Raw genomic sequence first — 18543 nt, 5'->3', positions numbered from 1 at the left:
CTTCGAGCCAGGCCTAATAGCCCAACATCAGTGCGGCTGAATGGAAGCAAGTCCCCGCAGCAATGTTCCATCATCTACAGGAAAGCCTTCCCAGAAGAGTGGAGGCTGTTATAGCAGCAATGTTCCATCATCTACAGGAAAGCCTTCCCAGAAGAGTGGAGGCTGTTATAGCAGCAATGTTCCAACATCTAGTGGAAAGCCTTCCCAGAAGAGTGGAGGTTGTTATGGCAGCAATGTTCCATCATCTAGTGGAAAGCCTTCCCAGTAGAGTGGAGGATGTTATAGCAGCAATGTTCCATCATCTAGTGGAAAGCCTTCCCAGAAGAGTGGAGGCTGTTATAGCAGCAATGTTCCAACATCTAGTGGAAAGCCTTCCCAGAAGAGTGGAGGCTGTTACAGCAGCAAAAAGGGGACAAACTTCATATTACTGCCCGTGATTTTGGAATGAGATATTTGACGAGTAGGTGTCCACATACTTTTGGTCATGAAGTGTATATATTGAGATCTACTAAAACGGATACCCTACAGTACCCCACTTTGAGAACCGCTGCCCTAGTCAGTGCACTACTTTTGACCAGAGCCCTATGGCCACGGGTGTAAAGTAGTTCACTCTATAGGGTATAGGGTGCTATATGGGACCCTGGGATTCAGTCATCTACAGGAAGAGCATTGGTACGCTGCGTTGCAGTAGCCCCTTATTTTAAAACAGACAGGAGTGAAACATCAAGCATTATAAAAACGTGTTCTTAACTGACTTGTCTAGTTCAATAAAGGTTCAATAAAGGTTCAATAAAAAATATAAATACATTATCCCCACCACCTCCACCCCCAATCCCACCACCACCTCCACCCCAACACCAATCCCACCACCACCTCCACCCCTAACACCAATCCCACCACCACCTCCACCCCTAACATCACCTCCACCCCAACCACCACCCCTAACACCACCACCCCCAACACTACCCCACCCACCACCCAAACCACCACCACCACCACCCAAACCACCACCACCACCACCCAAACCACCACCACCCCCAACACCAACGAATGGGACGCACGAACAGACAGACATATATTCAGCGTTTATATCTATCTCACTGACAGATGTACTGTGGAGAAACAGAGGAAGTGGCATCCCGACGAGCCCTGGGCAGAAGTAGTTCATTTAGGGAACGCCATGTGGGATGTACCATAGGTTTGAATAAATAAAGGTCTTCTTAGTAGAATAGAATAAGTCGACTGTATTTCGTTGGTTACAAACTACGGATGAGATTCAGGTTCAAAAAGCACAGCCTCTGGTAGCGTCTAATTTACATAATACAATAGAAATACAGTTCATGTCTACAGTCCGTCCCACATGGCGGTCCGTCCCACATGGCAGTCCTTCCCACATGGCAGTCCGTCCCACATGACGGTCCGTCCCACATGGCGGTCCGTCCCACATGACAGGCAGTCCTTCCCACATGGCGGTCCGTCCCACATGGCAGTCCTTCCCACATGGCAGTCCGTCCCACATGACGGTCCGTCCCACATGGCGGTCCGTCCCACATGACAGGCAGTCCTTCCCACATGGCGGTCCGTCCCACATGGCAGTCCTTCCCACATGGCAGTCCGTCCCACATGACGGTCCGTCCCACATGGCAGTCCGTCCTACGTGACAGTCCTTCCCACATGGCAGTCCGTCCCACATGACGGTCCGTCCCACATGGCAGTCCGTCCTACGTGACAGTCCTTCCCACATGGCAGTCCTTCCCACATGGCAGTCCGTCCCATATGGCAGTCCGTCCTACGTGACAGTCCGTCCCACATGGCGGTCCGTCCCACATGGCAGTACTTCCCACATGGCAGTCCGTCATGCAGTCCTTCCCACATGGCAGTCCGTCCCACATGACGGTCCGTCCCACATGGCGGTCCGTCCCACATGACAGTCCGTCCCACATGACGGTCCGTCCCACATGACGGTCCGTCCCACATGGCGGTCCGTCCCACGTGACAGTCCGTCCCACGTGACGGTCCGTCCCACATGGCAGTCCGTCCCACATGACAGTCCGTCCTACGTGACAGTCCGTCCCACATGACAGTCCGTCCCACATGGCACCCAGTTCTCTATGTGGGGCTCTACATTTGACCAGAACGCTACGGGCCAGTTTGAGAGCAGCAAACATTTTTGTGCCCTGGTCAACAGTAGTGTATTGCCCTATGGGGCCCTGGTCAACAGTAGTGCACTACCCTATGGGCCCTGCTCTATTGTAGTGCACAACCCTATAGGCCCTGGTCTAAAGTAGTGCACTACCCTATGGGCCCTGGTCTATTGTAGTGCACTACCCTATGGGCCCTGGTCAACAGTAGTGCACTACCTTATGGACCCTGGTGTATTGTAGTGCACTACAAAGAGAGTAGGGTACTATTTGGAACTCAGCTTATTGCTTTCTGTCAGGGATCATTACATCAGCCAGTCCTCCCCCACTTGGAACAGACATTAGTTCAACGTCTAGTTTTGATATACATTTGGTTGACTTGTCAACTAACGTGACATCAACAACAAAATGTCAGCATGTCATTGGATTGAAGTTACAAGTTTGGTGAAAGAAATGACAGAATTCCCTTACGTTGATTACTCTGTTTCAAATCCAATCAGTTTTTCGCGTTGATTCAACTTCATCACATTGAATTTTCTTGGTTGAAATGACGTGGAAACAACGTTGATTCAACCAGTTTTTGCCCAGCGGGCCTCTTCAGCAGGTAGATGAGTGTCCTCTTGTGCTCCCCCTGGCTGTCATCAAGGGTAATCCACTCCTGTTCCATTCTGCAGTCTCATGTATGTGTGTTTGGTTGGACAAGGATTCTGTTGAAATGTTAGTGTGGAGAAGTGGTTTGTACAGACTATGGTAACAGGGTCGTTGTGTGTGTGTGTGTGTGTGTGTGTGTGTGTGTGTGTGTGTGTGTGTGTGTGTGTGTGTGTGTGTGTGTGTGTGTGTGTGTGTTGCTGAGAGAGCGACAAAGAGAGAGCGAGAGCGAGAGACAGAGCGAGAGACAGAGAGAGAAACAGAGAGACAGAGAATGTCTAAAGTTAAAGGTTCTATGATGACATATTATGTTGTCTTCTTCAGAGATCTAGAACCAGAACTAACTGGACAGGGTTCTAGAGTCTATAGGGGTTCTAGAGTCTGGTGATGAGCAGTAAGTCATCTTCTTGGATTGGTTGGATGGATGAATCTAGTTCACTTTTCAACCAATCATAATAATTAAGCCAAATCAGAGTTCCATTTCCAGTTGAGAGTTGGTGTTGATGGCTCAGTAAGTTTGTACAGTAACTCTGGCTGGGTATTGAGAGTTGGTGTTGATGGCTCAGTAAGTTTGTACAGTAACTGTATGGCTGGGTATTGAGAGTTGGTGTTGATGGCTCAGTAAGTTTGTACAGTAACTCTATGGCTGGGTATTGAGAGTTGGGTGTTGATGGCTCAGTAAGTTTGTACAGTAACTGTATGGCTGGGTATTGAGAGTTGGGTGTTGATGGCTCAGTAAGTTTGTACAGTAACTGTATGGCTGGGTATTGAGAGTTGGGTGTTGATGGCTCAGTAAGTTTGTACAGTAACTGTATGGCTGGGTATTGAGAGTATCTTGTACTGTACAGTCAAGCCTATGGGTCCGGACCGTCCAGTGGTCTGTAGAGGGCAGGAGCATTGTCTTGCGTCAGACTCTGACGTCACTCCAACCCAACGCTAGTCCTGCGATCAACAGGCGACGGTTGCGCTGTCTGACGTATGACAATGGGCCTGGTTGGTCTATAGAAGCTAGGGAATAGGGATGTGGTGTTGTGTACATGGCTGTGAGTTGAACGACCCTATTCCTTATATAGCAGACTACTTTTAGCATGAGTCTAGCTAAGAGTAGTGCACTATATAGGGAATAGGGTGCCATTTGGGATCAAGTTGAACGAGCCCTAAACGGAACCCTATTCCTTATATAGCAGACTACTTTTAGCATGAGTCTAGCTAAGAGTAGTGCACTATACAGGGAATAGGGTGCCATTTGGGATTCACACTTAGAGAGTCCCAAATGGCACCCTATTCCCTATATAGTGCACTACATTTGACCAGAGCTCTATGAGCCCTGTGCACTATGAAGGGGAATAGGGTGCGCTATAGTGTGCCATTTGGGACGTTAGCCCTTTGTCTTGTCTTGCTTCACTGCAGTGCTGAGTCAACTCCTTAACACACTGAGCCAGACAGGTCTGCTTCCCCTGGAGTGTAGAAGTCAGGAATGGGCAGGCCGGTGTGCAGGGTCACCTACAGAACAAACAAAAATCATAATCTTCCTCCTCCTTCCTCATCCTCCTCCTCATATCCTAGCAGCAGAAAATAATAGTTCTCGAAGCAGATCGAACAATCTGTAGATGTCATTGCAGGTATTGAACAGCAGGTGGAGCTGTTGAACTAATGTGAAATAGACTGAGCTATTGTATCACCGCACTGCATTACCAATAGAGCCACGATACCCATAAAACCCAGCAGTCAAACAGTTCCAATCGTTTTTTCACCATTCATTTTTTCTGTAGGAGATTTTAGAAATACTTTTTTTATTTTACCTTTTATTTAACTAGGCAAGTCAGTTAAGAACAAATTCTTATTTTCAATGACAGCTGGGGAACAGTGGGTTAACTGCCTTGTTCAGGGGCAGAACGACAGATCTTGTCAGCTCAGGGATTTGATCTTGCAACCTCTCGGTTGCTAGTCCACCGCTCTAACCGCTAGGCTACCCTGCCGCCCCAACTACATATGAGGGTTTGTGTTTAGTGGAGGCTTAACGTCTGGCCTGACGTTTTGACAACTGTGTAAATCTCTCTAGGACAAGGTGACTTTTATCAATATATTCTCCTGTATTTACCCCTGTCGCCCTCCAAAAAAAATGGAACGCTAATTAGTTGCTAATGTGGCTATCATACAGAACTACAAATGGCTGTCTCAAGCTGGGGTGGCAGTGTAGCCTAGTGGTTAAAGTGTTGGACTAGACTGGGGCTATAACGTTGTTTCTACGTTGGGGCTATAGCGTTGTTTCTACGTTGGGGCTATAGCGTTGTTTCTACATTGGGGCTATATCGTTGTATCTACGTTGGGGCTATATCGTTCTATCTACGTTGGGGCTATAACGTTGTTTCTACGTTGGGGCTATAACGTTGTTTCTACGTTGGGGCTATAACGTTGTATCTACGTTGGGGCTATAGCGTTGTATCTACGTTGGGGCTATAGCGTTGTATCTACGTTGGGGCTATAACATTGTTTCTACGTTGGGGCAATAACGTTGTTTCTAAGTTGGGGCTATAGCGTTGTTTGTACATTGGGGCTGTAGCGTTGTATCTACGTTGGGGCTATAGCGTTGTTTGTACATTGGGGCTGTAGCGTTGTTTCTACGTTGGGGCTATAGTGTTGTTTCTACGTTGGGGCTATAGCGTTGTTTGTACATTGGGGCTATAACGTTGTTTCTACGTTGTTTATATGTTACCTGTACGTTTCGGTTGAGGCTGATAGCAGGGTAGTAGAGCCCCTCGATGCCTTCGAAGGCCACAGGACCCTGCTGTTCATCGTTGATGAGGAAGATGAGGACCCTTCTGGTGAAGTCTAACAACACTCCTACTGTAGCCCCTTTACTGACGCCCCCGTCCGTCCTGAAGAGACAAACAGAATGTCAAATACACACAGTATGCATAGTATACAGTATTCAGACCCCTTCCCTTTGACCACATTTTGTTACGTTACAGCATTATTCTAAAATTGATCAAATAATATACAATTCTCATCAATCTACACGCAAAACCCCATAATGACAAAGTGAATTACAGGTTTTCCTGAAATTTTAGCAAATGTATAAAAAAAACAGAAATACCTTATTTACATAAGTATTCAGACCCTTTGCTATAATACTCCAAATTGAGCTCAGGTGGATCCTGTTTCCATTGTTCATCCTTGAGATCTTTCTACAACTTGATTGGAGTCCACCTGTGGTAAATTCAATTGATTGGACATGATTTGGAAAGGCACACACCTGTCTATATAAGGTCCGATAGTTGACAGTGCATGTCAGAGCAAAAAACCAAGCCATGAGGTCGAAGGAATTGGCCGTAGAGCTCAGAGACAGGATTGTGTCGAGTCACAGATCTGGGGAAGGTTACCAAAAATTGTCTGCAGCATTGAAGGTCCCCAAGAACACAGTGGCCTCCATTATTCTTAAATGGAAGAAGTTTGGAACCATCAATACTCTTCCTAGAGCTGGCCGCCCGGCCAAACTGAGCAATCTGGAGAAAAGGGCCTTGGTCAGGGAGGTGAACAAAAACCCGATGGTCACTCTGAGAGACCTCCGGAGTTCCTCTGTGGAGATGGGAGACCCTTCCAGAAGGACAACCATCTCTGCAGCACTCCACCCAAATCGAAAAACCTGTTTTTGCTTTGTCATTATGGGGTATTGTGATGTCATTATGGGGTATTGTGATGTCATTATGGGGTATTGTGATGTCATTATGGGGTATTGTGATGTCATTATGGGGTATTGTGATGTTATTATGGGGTATTGTGATGTCATTATGGGGTCTTGTGTGTAGATGGATGAGGAAGAAAAAAAACAATTTAATCAATTTTAGAATAAGGCTGTAACGTAACAAAGTGGGGAAAAAGTCAAGGGGTCTGAATACTTTCCTGAATGCACTGTTTGACATAGAAACACCGGATTTTCGTCATAATTTTTTATTTTTTTTAATCTAAAATCTAAAAATGATTAATAATATTAATAATGACAAAGAGAACGCATGTTTACATTTTTACAAAAAATAAATAAATGAAATATCTAATTTACATACAGTAAGTATTCCAACCCTTGAGTCAACACTATGGTGAGAAAAAAATATATATTTAATCACTTTATAACGCAACAAAATGTGGAATAGGTAAAAGGGTGTGAATACTTTCTGAAAGCTCTGTAAATACCTACAGTCCCTTTTTCTTTCTTCTTAAGAAAAATAAAAACTTGCATCGTGGGAAAAGGACCGTAAGCATTTCACTATGTCTACACCTGTTGTTTACCAAGCATGTGACAAATACAAGTAGATTTGATTTGAGTCCTACTGACACATCTTAAGCATACAGGGAAAAGAAGCAATATCTTCACAGTCGTGTAATCGGTGAGAAATGGTCAGCTGGTTAAGCAGCTAGTTGTGTTTAAAAATCGGTGACGTCACTCACTATGGGACCTCAAAGTAGTTTCCCCGCGGCTTTTGTGGAGCGATAAGTAACGATGTTTCGAGGGTGACTGTTGTCATTGTGTTCAGAGGGTCCCTGTTTGAAGTTCAGGTTGGGGCGCAGAGAGGGACGGAAGTAACACTGTTACATTGGTGCCGTGACCTGGATCACTGGTTGCTGTGGGGAAGGAGGTCAAAGGGGGGAGTAACCGGTGTGAAATGGCTAGCTAGTTAGCAGTGTGCGCTAGTAGCGTTTCAATCTTTGACGTCACTCGTTCGGAGACCTGGAAGTAGTTGTTTCTCTTGCTCTGCAAGGGCCGTGGCTTTTATAGAGCTGTAGGTAACGATGCTTTGCGGGTGACTGTTGTCGATGTGTTCAGAGGGTCACTAGTTTGAGCCCAGGTCAGGGGCGAGGAGATGGATGGAAGCAACACTGTTACACTAGCCAGAGTGGATTGGTTGGTGTTTCATTATACAAAGCCTCTCCATTAGCTGTTGGTGTGGATGCATCAGGTGTACCAGGTGACCTACCTGTTGGTGTGGATGCATCAGGTATACCAGGTGACCTACCTGTTGGTGTGTGAGTTGTTGTGCATGAACCAGGAGCGGTTGTTGTCCACGTACATGGCCCAGGCCCTATCGTCTTTACCCAGCATCACGTCCTTCAGCACGTCGCCGCGGGCAACCCCAAACGCAGGGTCCGGGTGGTTGTCGTAGCGATCCACCGTGATCTCCCAGTAGTGCACACCGCGGGAGAAGCCTGAATTACCCATGACCACCCTGTCATCGTAGCTGTTGCACGTCACTGTCAGGTTGTCATTGGAGAGGATGATGTCAGGGTGGGCTGACGCGGGGTCAAAGGTGAACCAGGCAACTACAAGAAGTAGACACACACACACAGACAGATAAAGAGGTTCACTTTTATGTTTTCCCACCATAAGGAACCATCAGCATGGTGAAAACACCTAACAGAGGAGATGAGGCTAGAAACTGGTGGTCTGAGGTGAGGTTAGACCAGCGTTTCCCAAACTCGGTCCCGGGGACCTCAAGTTGTTCACGTTTTTAGCTATCATTCCACTGCTTGACGAACATTGTCTTTGGCATATGACACATGCATACAAGGAGTGGAATGACAGCTACTGCATCCCAGAGTGTTATCAGAATAGAAGACTTATGTACTGGCTGATACTCTACGGTACGGTACAGGCTTAAACACATATCTCTGGCACATACTGTCAAATACACTATTATTATAAATAAATGACAGATATTACAAATACAATAGTCCATTAGACACTCAAGGAGAGGGCCGTTGCTATCTCTGTGGGCGCTCTGTGGGACTTGATACTGTTACCATGGTAATTGGAACATCAGAACACGAGAGTTCCCATGGGAACATAAGTTTAAAAAAAAAAATGTTGATTGGAGGTTCCCAGTGAAACCTGGAATAACTGAAGCCCTCATTGGACAGCAAACTGCTCACCCTTTGGTTATCAATTCAATGATTGGTTGCTGTGATGACATTGGCAATGATCAGGTTAGGAGTGGAGCAGAGTAGACATTCAGCAATGAGAGGGCTAAAGGGTGTGTGAACCAACCATACCTATGGCCAGTATTTGCATATCACATGGAGATTGTCCAGGTGCAATGTGAAATGAATAGAGGGAGAGCGAGAGAGGGAGAAAGACGGCAAGAGAAAGAGAGAAAAAAAAGAGAGAGGAAGAGGGGGGAAGAAAGTTGGGAGAGAGAGAGAGTGAAAGAAAGAGAGAGAGAGGAAGAGGAGGAAGAGGGAGAAGAAAGTGGGGAGAGAGGGGGAGAGAAAGAAAGAGAGAGAGAGAGAGGAAGAAGGGGAAGAAAGTTGGGAGGGAGAGAGAGTGAAAGAGAGAGCGAGAGATGAAGAGGGAGGGGGGGGGAAAGTGGGGCAGAGAAAAAGAGAGAGTGAGGGGAAGGGAGAGAGTGTGAGTGAGCAGAGTAAAAGCACAGTGTGTAGGAGGTGAGGGTGGAGGGTGAGCGGGAGGGAGGGTGGGTGGTAGAGACTGTAAAAGCCGTGTTGAGTTTATCAGGGAAACTGCTTCTTTTCAGTGGCCATTTTAGTATCACAGAGAAGACTCAGGCATATTCCAACCAGCCTAGCGATTATTTTCCAAAACAACGACAAAAGGGCTACGTAGATTATTACAGCACTCTGTCCCCTAGACTATTTACCAGACGGGGAGAGAATTAAAGGCGGAACAAATACTTGTTGCCTGGCATCAAAATTGTCAATTGAAACCTGAAACCAATAGAATCTATCCAGACATGTTTGTCTTGTTTTCCAGATAGAGTGTTATCCTTGTTAAACCAACAGCTACATAGGACAACGTCAAAAGAGACAATCCAGTCCAAAATCATGTCACAAAGAGAGAAGGAGCTGCCTGGATCTCACAGGTCCACTGACGCGTGACAAGATTCTGTTATCTGTCTGTCCGTCTGTACGTGTAGAGCTGAGCAGCATACACAATGGGAGAGCAGGTGGCAGGCAGGGGGTAAAGGGAGAGTGGGAATACTGTATGTCTGTGTACCAAAGCTGTGTCCAGGCAGTCCGCGTTTCGCTGTGCATAAGAACAATCCCTTAGCCGTGATATATTGGCCATAAACCCCCCCCCCCCCCCCCTCCCCCCACACCCGGGCCTTATTGCTTAATTAGAACCCAGGTCTGATAGACAGCTGTCTATATGCTCTTTAGATTCACCGTCACCAATCAGTATGTGCTTTAGCCAACCGCTGATTGCCATGCTAAACATACATGTCTCGGCCATGACAACGATGGATAAGACGAGTTGGCGACACTACAGCACATACGGTATGACTGCATCCCAAATGGCCCCCTATTCCCTGTTAGAGTGAACTACTTTTGTCACCCTATGGGGCCTGATCAAAAAGTAGTGCACTACATAGGGAATAGGCGGCCATTTGGGCCATATGCTCTATAGAGTGGGCTCAGGTAGGGCTTACTCTCGGAGGTCTGCATGGCCAGTATCTTGCTGTACTGTCCCACACCGCTGGCGTTGAAGGCTTTGACCCTGGACATGTAGGTGCTGTTGTAGTGGAGTCCATCCACCGTGCAGATCGTCTCCGTCCCCACGTACACTTCCTGTAAGAACCATTACAACTTCCTGTTAGATAATCGTCACACTGGTATGATTGTGGCCATACTTCTGTTTGGAAACAGAATGTGAAGGATGGTTGTACGAGGCTAGACGATGGCAGCTATTTGTCACAACAGAGACTGTAGAACTGACCAGATTGATTATAAGAGTATAAAACACATTTAACTAGCTAATGTAGCAGAGGTGATTTGTTGGTGATGAGGTAGCTCTTCCTGAGACTTGTAAAGCCCACATGTCATCCTTGGATCTTGAGAATGTCCTCTTGGTCTAACGGGTTAAGATGTGGGCTTGTTAAACAACACACAGTCCAATAACAAGAAGATGAATAAAACACTATCAACCAAGGCTAACAGAGGGGTGCTCTATCTTTCTATAATTACACTGGCCCATTTAGAGACTTTTAGACTCAGTGCTGATGAGACAGGGGGAGGGAGAGAGAGAGGGGGGGGGGGGGGGGGGGGGGGTGGCAGAGAGAGAGGAAAGGAGGGAAAGAGAGGCCAGGTGTTGGTACTGCGTGAGAAAAGCAGCATCAGTAGTACCTGCAGTAAGAGTGATAGTAGTAGTAGTAGTAGTAGTAGTAGTAGTGGTAGTGGTAGTAGTAGTAGTAGTGGTAGTAGTAGTAGTAGTAGTAGTAGTAGTAGTCATAGTAATAGTGGTAGTAGTAGTAGTGGTAGTAGTAGTGGTAGTAGTAGTAGTAATAGTCATAGTAATAGTGGTAGTAGTAGTAGTAGTAGTAGTGGTAGTAGTAGTGGTAGTAGTAGTGGTAGTAGTGGTAGTAGTAGTGGTAGTAGTAGTGGTAGTAGTAGTAGTAGTGGTAGTAGTAGTGGTAGTAGTATTGGTAGTAGTAGTAGTAGTAGTGGTAGTGGTAGTAGTAGTGGTAGTAGTAGTGGTAGTAGTATTGGTAGTAGTAGTAGTAGTAGTAGTAGTGGTAGTAGTAGTGGTAGTAGTATTGGTAGTAGTAGTAGTGGTAGTAGTAGTGGTAGTAGTAGTAGTAGTGGTAGTAGTAGTGGTAGTAGTATTGGTAGTAGTAGTAGTAGTAGTGGTAGTGGTAGTAGTAGTAATAGTAATAGTAGTAGTAGTAGTAGAGTACATCTATACCTTTTGATTGACAGAACAAGACTTTGTGTGTGTGTGTGTGTGTGTGTGTGTGTTTGAGACCCTCCCAGCTGACAGTTGTGTTATTGACCAGGCCCTTCCTCCTGGAACGATATCATTCAATGCCTCTCGATCACATGACTCGAATCTATCTAAAAGATTCCATCAGCGTATGGATTACCATATGTTGATGGAGACACCCACCCTGAACTGTCCCCCATTACTATTAGGGCCCGTGACAACACCAGAATCATGATCACCTGTTACCATGGAGACACCCACCCTGAACTGAAGAAACACTGAAGCTAACTCAATCTCCAACAAAGGCTGGTTTGAGCAATACATAAGCATTTGAAAGAACTTGCAGGTTCTCATGGAGACACTTAACTGTCCCCCATTACTATTAGGGCCCGGGACAACACCAGTATCATGATCACCTGTTACCATGGAGACACCCACCCTGAACTGTCCCCCATTACTATTAGGGCCCGGGACAACACCAATATCATGATCACCTGTTACCATGGAGACACCCACCCTGAACTGTCCCCCATTACTATTAGGGCCCGGGACAACACCAATATCATGATCACCTGTTACCATGGAGACACCCACCCTGAACTGTCCCCCATTACTATTAGGGCCCGGGACAACACCAGTATCATGATCACCTGTTACCATGGAGACACCCACCCTGAACTGTCCCCCATTACTATTAGGGCCCGGGACAACACCAATATCATGATCACCTGTTACCATGGAGACACCCACCCTGAACTGTCCCCTGTTACTATTAGGGCCCGTGATAACACCAGTATCATGATCACCTGTTACCATGGAGACACCAACCCTGAACTGTCCCCCATTACTATTAGGGCCCGTGACAACACCAGAATCATGATCACCTGTTACCATGGAGACACCCACCCTGAACTGTCCCCCATTACTATTAGGGGCCGGGACAACACCAGTATCATGATCACCTGTTACCATGGAGACACCCACCCTGAACTGTCCCCCATTACTATTAGGGCCCGTGACAACACCAGAATCATGATCACCTGTTACCATGGAGACACCCACCCTGAACTGTCCCCCATTACTATTAGGGCCCGTGACAACGCCAGAATCATGATCACCTGTTACCATGGAGACACCCACCCTGAACTGTCCCCCATTACTATTAGGGCCCGGGACAACACCAGTATCATGATCACCTGTTACCATGGAGACACCCACCCTGAACTGTCCCCCATTACTATTAGGGCCCGGGACAACACCAGTATCATGATCACCTGTTACCATGGAGACACCCACCCTGAACTGTCCCCCATTACTATTAGGGCCCGGGACAACACCAGAATCATGATCACCTGTTACCATGGAGACACCCACCCTGAACTGTCCCCCATTACTATTAGGGCCCGGGACAACACCAGTATTGCGATACTTGTTTGTGTCGTGACAAGGAAACAAAACACAAAGCAGATTTAACTTCTGTAGGAAGATAGCCCTAATGTTGGAAAGAAACCAGAGTCACATTTATAACACAATATTTGACATACAGCAGGTTTGTATAATTTTGCGATACTGGTATTGTCCTGGCCCTAGTTACTATGACAACACACCAACCCTGAAGTGCCCCTGTGTTACTATGACGACACCTATCCTGAACCGTTCCCCTGTTACCATGACAATACCCATCCTGAATTGTCCCCCGTTACCATGGAGACACCCATCCTGAATTGTCCCCCATTACCAGAGACACCTAGCCTGAACTGTCACCTGTTACCATGGAGACACCCACCCTGTACTGTCCCCCATTACCAGAGACACCTACCCTGAACTGTCACCTGTTACTAGGGAGACACCCACCCTGAACTGTCACTGTTACCATGACAACACCCACCCTGTACTGTCCCCCGTTGCCGTCGTCCAGCTCCAGGATGTATCCATCCACGGCGATGGTCGAGAGAGGTGGCTGTTTCCATGACAACGTGGCGCTGTTGTTGATGGTGCAGCACTCCTCCAGCTGGAGCATGGGGGCTGCTGGGACTGAAGTGGGACACACACACAAGTTAGAGACAACACACACACACACACACACTACACCCAACCTCTCCTCCTCCCCTCTACCTTTCATCTGTACGAAGTCTAGTTGGTGGATGGTCTGTAACAGGGGCCCGCTGTCCAGGGTCAGGTCAAAGTCACTGGTCATCCTGGGGGTCAGGGTTCCCTTCCCCCACTGGCCCTCCGTCATGTGTACCCTCCTGATCAGGGCGTCTGAGATCTGGGGGCAGGAACAGGGTCACAGGGTCATACAGGGTCACGGGGTCAGACAGGGTCAAAGTTTATGTCCCAAATGGCAACCTATTCCCTATATAGTGCACTACCCTATTCCCTAAATAGTCCACTACCCTATTCCCTATATAGTCCACTACTTTAGACCAGATATCCATCTGAAAGCTGCTGTATGTGATGAGTGGTCATACAAACACAGCATGCTAGCTGTTCCTGTAGACTTCTAGACATTGCGCTAACGTTAGTTATCAATAGCTCACAAAACTACCTTCAGACTTCCTTCAAACTGCATCCATGAGTTCATGTGACTCTGCACTTACCCGTTGAACCTCTCCATCATAACGTGGATGTGTTCTAACATAACGTGGATGTGTTCTATCATAACGTGGATGTGTTCTAACATAACATGGATGTGTTCTACCATAACATGGATGTGTTCTACCATAACATGGATGTGTTCTACCATAACATGGATGTGTTCTATCATAACGTGGATGTGTTCTATCATAACGTGGATGTGTTCTAACATAACATGGATGTGTTCTACCATAACATGGATGTGTTCTATCATAACATGGATGTGTTCTAACATAACGTGGATGTGTTCTAACATAACGTGGATGTGTTCTATCATAACGTGGATGTGTTCTAACATAACGTGGATGTGTTCTATCATAACGTGGATGTGTTCTACCATAACGTGGATGTGTTCTATCATAACGTGGATGTGTTCTATCATAACGTGGATGTGTTCTAACATAACGTGGATGTGTTCTATCATAACGTGGATGTGTTCTAACATAACGTGGATGTGTTCTACCATAACGTGGATGTGTTCTATCATAACGTGGATGTGTTCTATCATAACGTGGATGTGTTCTAACATAACGTGGATGTGTTCTATCATAACATGGATGTGTTCTATCATAACATGGATGTGTTCTAACATAACGTGGATGTGTTCTAACATAACGTGGATGTGTTCTATCATAACATGGATGTGTTCTATCATAACATGGATGTGTTCTAACATAACGTGGATGTGTTCTAACATAACGTGGATGTGTTCTATCATAACGTGGATGTGTTCTAACATAACGTGGATGTGTTCTACCATAACGTGGATGTGTTCTATCATAACGTGGATGTGTTCTATCATAACGTGGATGTGTTCTAACATAACGTGGATGTGTTCTATCATAACGTGGATGTGTTCTATCATAACGTGGATGTGTTCTATCATAACGTGGATGTGTTCTATCATAACGTGGATGTGTTCTATCATAACGTGGATGTGTTCTATCATAACGTGGATGTGTTCTAACATAACGTGGATGTGTTCCATCATAACGTGGATGTGTTCTAACATAACGTGGATGTGTTCTATCATAACGTGGATGTGTTCTATCATAACGTGGATGTGTTCTACCATAACGTGGATGTGTTCTATCATACAGTAACCTGGATGTGTTCTATCATAACGTGGATGTGTTCTATCATAACGTGGATGTGTTCTATCATAACGTGGATGTGTTCTAACATAACGTGGATGTGTTCTATCATAACATGGATGTGTTCTATCATAACATGGATGTGTTCTATCATAACGTGGATGTGTTCTAACATAACGTGGATGTGTTCTATCATAACGTGGATGTGTTCTATCATAACGTGGATGTGTTCTATCATAACATGGATGTGTTCTATCATAACGTGGATGTGTTCTATCATAACATGGATGTGTTCTATCATAACGTGGATGTGTTCTATCATAACGTGGATGTGTTCTATCATAACGTGGATGTGTTCTATCATAACGTGGATGTGTTCTATCATAACGTGGATGTGTTCTAACATAACGTGGATGTGTTCTATCATAACATGGATGTGTTCTATCATAACGTGGATGTGTTCTATCATAACGTGGATGTGTTCTATCATAACGTGGATGTGTTCTAACATAACCTGGATGTGTTCTATCATAACGTGGATGTCCATACACCCAGGAAATCTCCCATTGGGAGACCTGTAATGTGTTTGTAATGACGTCAGCTCAACTAGCTACTGACCTGGAGGAACCCGCTAGGGTCGTTCTACACACACGCACGCACGCACGCACGCAAGCACACACACACACACACACGCGCATGCACACACGCATGCACACCTGGAGGAACCCGCTAGGGTTGTTCTACACGTACACACACACACACACACACACACACACACACACACACACCTGTAGGAACCTGCAAGGGTCATTCTACACACACACACACACACATACACACCTGTAGGAACCCGCTAGGGTCGTTCTACATACACACACACGCACACACACACACACACACCTGTAGGAACCCGCTGGGGTCGTTCTCCTTGATGACCTCCACACAGTATTCCATCAGGCCTGTTGTCTGGCGCAGCTTCACTGTACAATGAGATATTTGATCCCTCACCACCTGGGAGGGAGGGAGGGAGAGAGGGAGAGAGGGAGGGAGGGAGGGAGGGAGGGAGAGAGAGAGAGAGAGAGAGGGAGGGAGGGAGAGAGGGAGGGAGGGAGGGAGGGAGGGAGAGAGGGAGGGAGAGAGGGAGGGAGGGAGAGAGGGAGGGAGGAAGAGAGGGAGAGAGGGAGGGAGGGAGGGAGGGAGGGAGGGAGGGAGGGAGGGAGGGAGGGAGGGAGGGAGAGAGGGAGGGAGGGAGGGAGGAAGAGAGGGAGAGAGGGAGGGAGGGAGAGAGGGAGGGAGGGAGGGAGAGAGGGAGAGGGGGAGGGAGGGAGAGAGGGAGGGAGGGAGGGAGAGATGGAGGGAGGGAGGGAGGGAGAGAGGGAGGGAGGGAGGGAGAGAGGGAGGGAGGGAGGGAGGGAGGGAGGGAGGGAGAGAGAGAGAGGGAGGGAGAGAGGGAGGGAGGGAGGGAGGAAGAGAGGGAGGGAGGAAGGGAGGGAGGAAGGGAGAGAAGGAGGGAGAGAAGGAGGGAGAGAAGGAGGAAGAGAGGGAGGGAGGGAGGGAGAGAGGGAGGGAGGGAGGGAGGGAGGGAGGGAGGGAGGGAGGGAGGGAGGGAGGGAGGGAGGGAGGGAGGGAGGGAGTGAGGGAGAGAGGGAGGGAGGGAGGGAGAGAGGGAGGGAGGGAGGGAGGAAGAGAGGGAGGGAGGGAGAGAGGGAGGGAGGGAGGGAGAGAGAGGGGGAGGGAGAGAGGGAGGGAGGGAGGGAGGAAGAGAGGGAGGGAGGAAGACAGGGAGGAAGGGAGAGAAGGAGGGAGAGAAGGAGGGAGAGAAGGAGGAAGAGAGGGAGGAAGGGAGAGAGGGAGGGAGAGAGGAAGGGAGAGAGGGAGGGAGAGAGGGAGGGAGAGAGGAAGGGAGAGAGGGAGGGAGAGAGAGAGGGAGGGAGGAAGGGAGAGAGAGAGGGAGGGAGAGAGGAAGGGAGAAAGGGAGGGAGGGAGATGTTAATTCAAATTCTAAGAGCGAATAGATAGGTATTAGGGAGGGACACATACTGTAATAAACAGCAGAGGTTTCAGTGGTTGAATAATAATAACAATAATAATAATAAGAGTGGCGCTTAAGACATCAGAGCAGGAAGTAGAGAATGGAAGGACAAGAAAGAGAGGAGAGGAAGCAGAGAAGAGGGTGGGAGGAAGGAGATAAGAGGAGGAGAGGAAAAGAGAAGAGGAAGAGAGGAAGGAGAGAAGAGGAGGAGAGGAAGGAGAGAAGATGAGGAGAGGAAGGAGATGAGAGGAAAAGAGAAGAGGAGGAGAGGAAGGAGATAAGAGGAGGAGAGGAAGGAGAGAAGAAGAGGGAGAGAAAAGGATTGGAGGATAAAGTGGCATAATTGACCGTATGTGACTAATTTCAGAAAACTAAGCACATGTCGCTCGGCACTACTTCACAAGAGAGGCATTTCAACTTGACATTTTTTTAATGTCAGAAATGCCTTCTAGAACATGTGAACTTTCACGTGTCTTAATCAATTACAAACCTAGTTGGTTTAGCCAAGGAAAAAGACCATGATTGGCTGAGATAATGGATGGGCTGGACATGCTGAGAGAAGTTCTGATTGGTCTACCATGTAGCATGCTTCCGTCTATAACATGAGCTGGTGTAGGTATAACATGAGTATGTGTGGGTAATCCTTTCTAACACAGATTTTTTTTGGAACGATATCACAAATAAAAATCAAAGCAGAATATGATAGCTAAGGAGATGGAGAACATTTAGGTCGTTAGATTGCAAATATGCAGAGGGAATCGAAAAGAGAACACACACAGAAGGCTCTTGTATAAAACGCCTGTCTTCGGATTACATCTTTAAAACTAAGAGCGACCGTGGCATCCGTGACAGAGAGGGAGAAGCTTTAATCCAAGTACACGCGGAAGAGAGTCTAGCTAGCTACATTTTCAGATATTTTATACGTTTCAAATTTAGTTAGAAAGTCATTTTCATTGCAAGTTAAAGCGTAAAGCGTACTGTTAGCTAGCTGGCTAATGTTAGCTGTCTGGCTGGCTCAGTAGCTAACGTTAACGTGTATGATCGGTGTAGTATGCTACTGTTAGCTAGCTGGCTAATGTTAGCTGTCTGGCTGGCTCAGTAGCTAACGTTAACGTGTATGATCTGTGTAGTATGCTACTGTTAGCTAGCTAGCTAATGTTAGCTGTCTGGCTGGCTCAGTAGCTAACGTTAACGTGTATGATCTGTGTAGTATGCTACTGTTAGCTAGCTAGCTAATGTTAGCTGTCTGGCTGGCTCAGTAGCTAACGTTAACGTGTATGATCG

At 46.9% G+C, this 18543-nt stretch overlaps 1 protein-coding gene across 2 annotated transcripts in view; it reads right to left on the bottom strand.

Moving 5' to 3' along the window:
• Nucleotides 1–4064: 4064 nt before the first annotated feature.
• The window catches only part of LOC110505965 (E3 ubiquitin-protein ligase TRIM9), a 75425-nt gene continuing 60946 nt past the window's right edge, over nucleotides 4065–18543 (bottom strand). For both annotated transcript variants that reach the window (XM_036962969.1, XM_036962970.1), the window contains 7 exons: nucleotides 16128–16238; nucleotides 13612–13765; nucleotides 13385–13530; nucleotides 10226–10364; nucleotides 7802–8105; nucleotides 5506–5668; nucleotides 4065–4292 (listed from right to left, as the gene is read on the bottom strand). In XM_036962969.1, the coding sequence (XP_036818864.1) occupies nucleotides 4215–4292; nucleotides 5506–5668; nucleotides 7802–8105; nucleotides 10226–10364; nucleotides 13385–13530; nucleotides 13612–13765; nucleotides 16128–16238 (1095 nt within the window). In that variant the 3' untranslated portion in view covers nucleotides 4065–4214. The remainder of the gene's footprint in view (nucleotides 4293–5505; nucleotides 5669–7801; nucleotides 8106–10225; nucleotides 10365–13384; nucleotides 13531–13611; nucleotides 13766–16127; nucleotides 16239–18543) is intronic.

The sequence above is a fragment of the Oncorhynchus mykiss genome, chromosome 25, assembly GCF_013265735.2.
Source record: "Oncorhynchus mykiss isolate Arlee chromosome 25, USDA_OmykA_1.1, whole genome shotgun sequence".
NCBI lineage: Eukaryota > Metazoa > Chordata > Actinopteri > Salmoniformes > Salmonidae > Oncorhynchus > Oncorhynchus mykiss.
The sequence above is the reverse complement of the archived record's forward strand: the minus strand, read 5'-3'. Positions and strand labels throughout refer to the sequence as shown.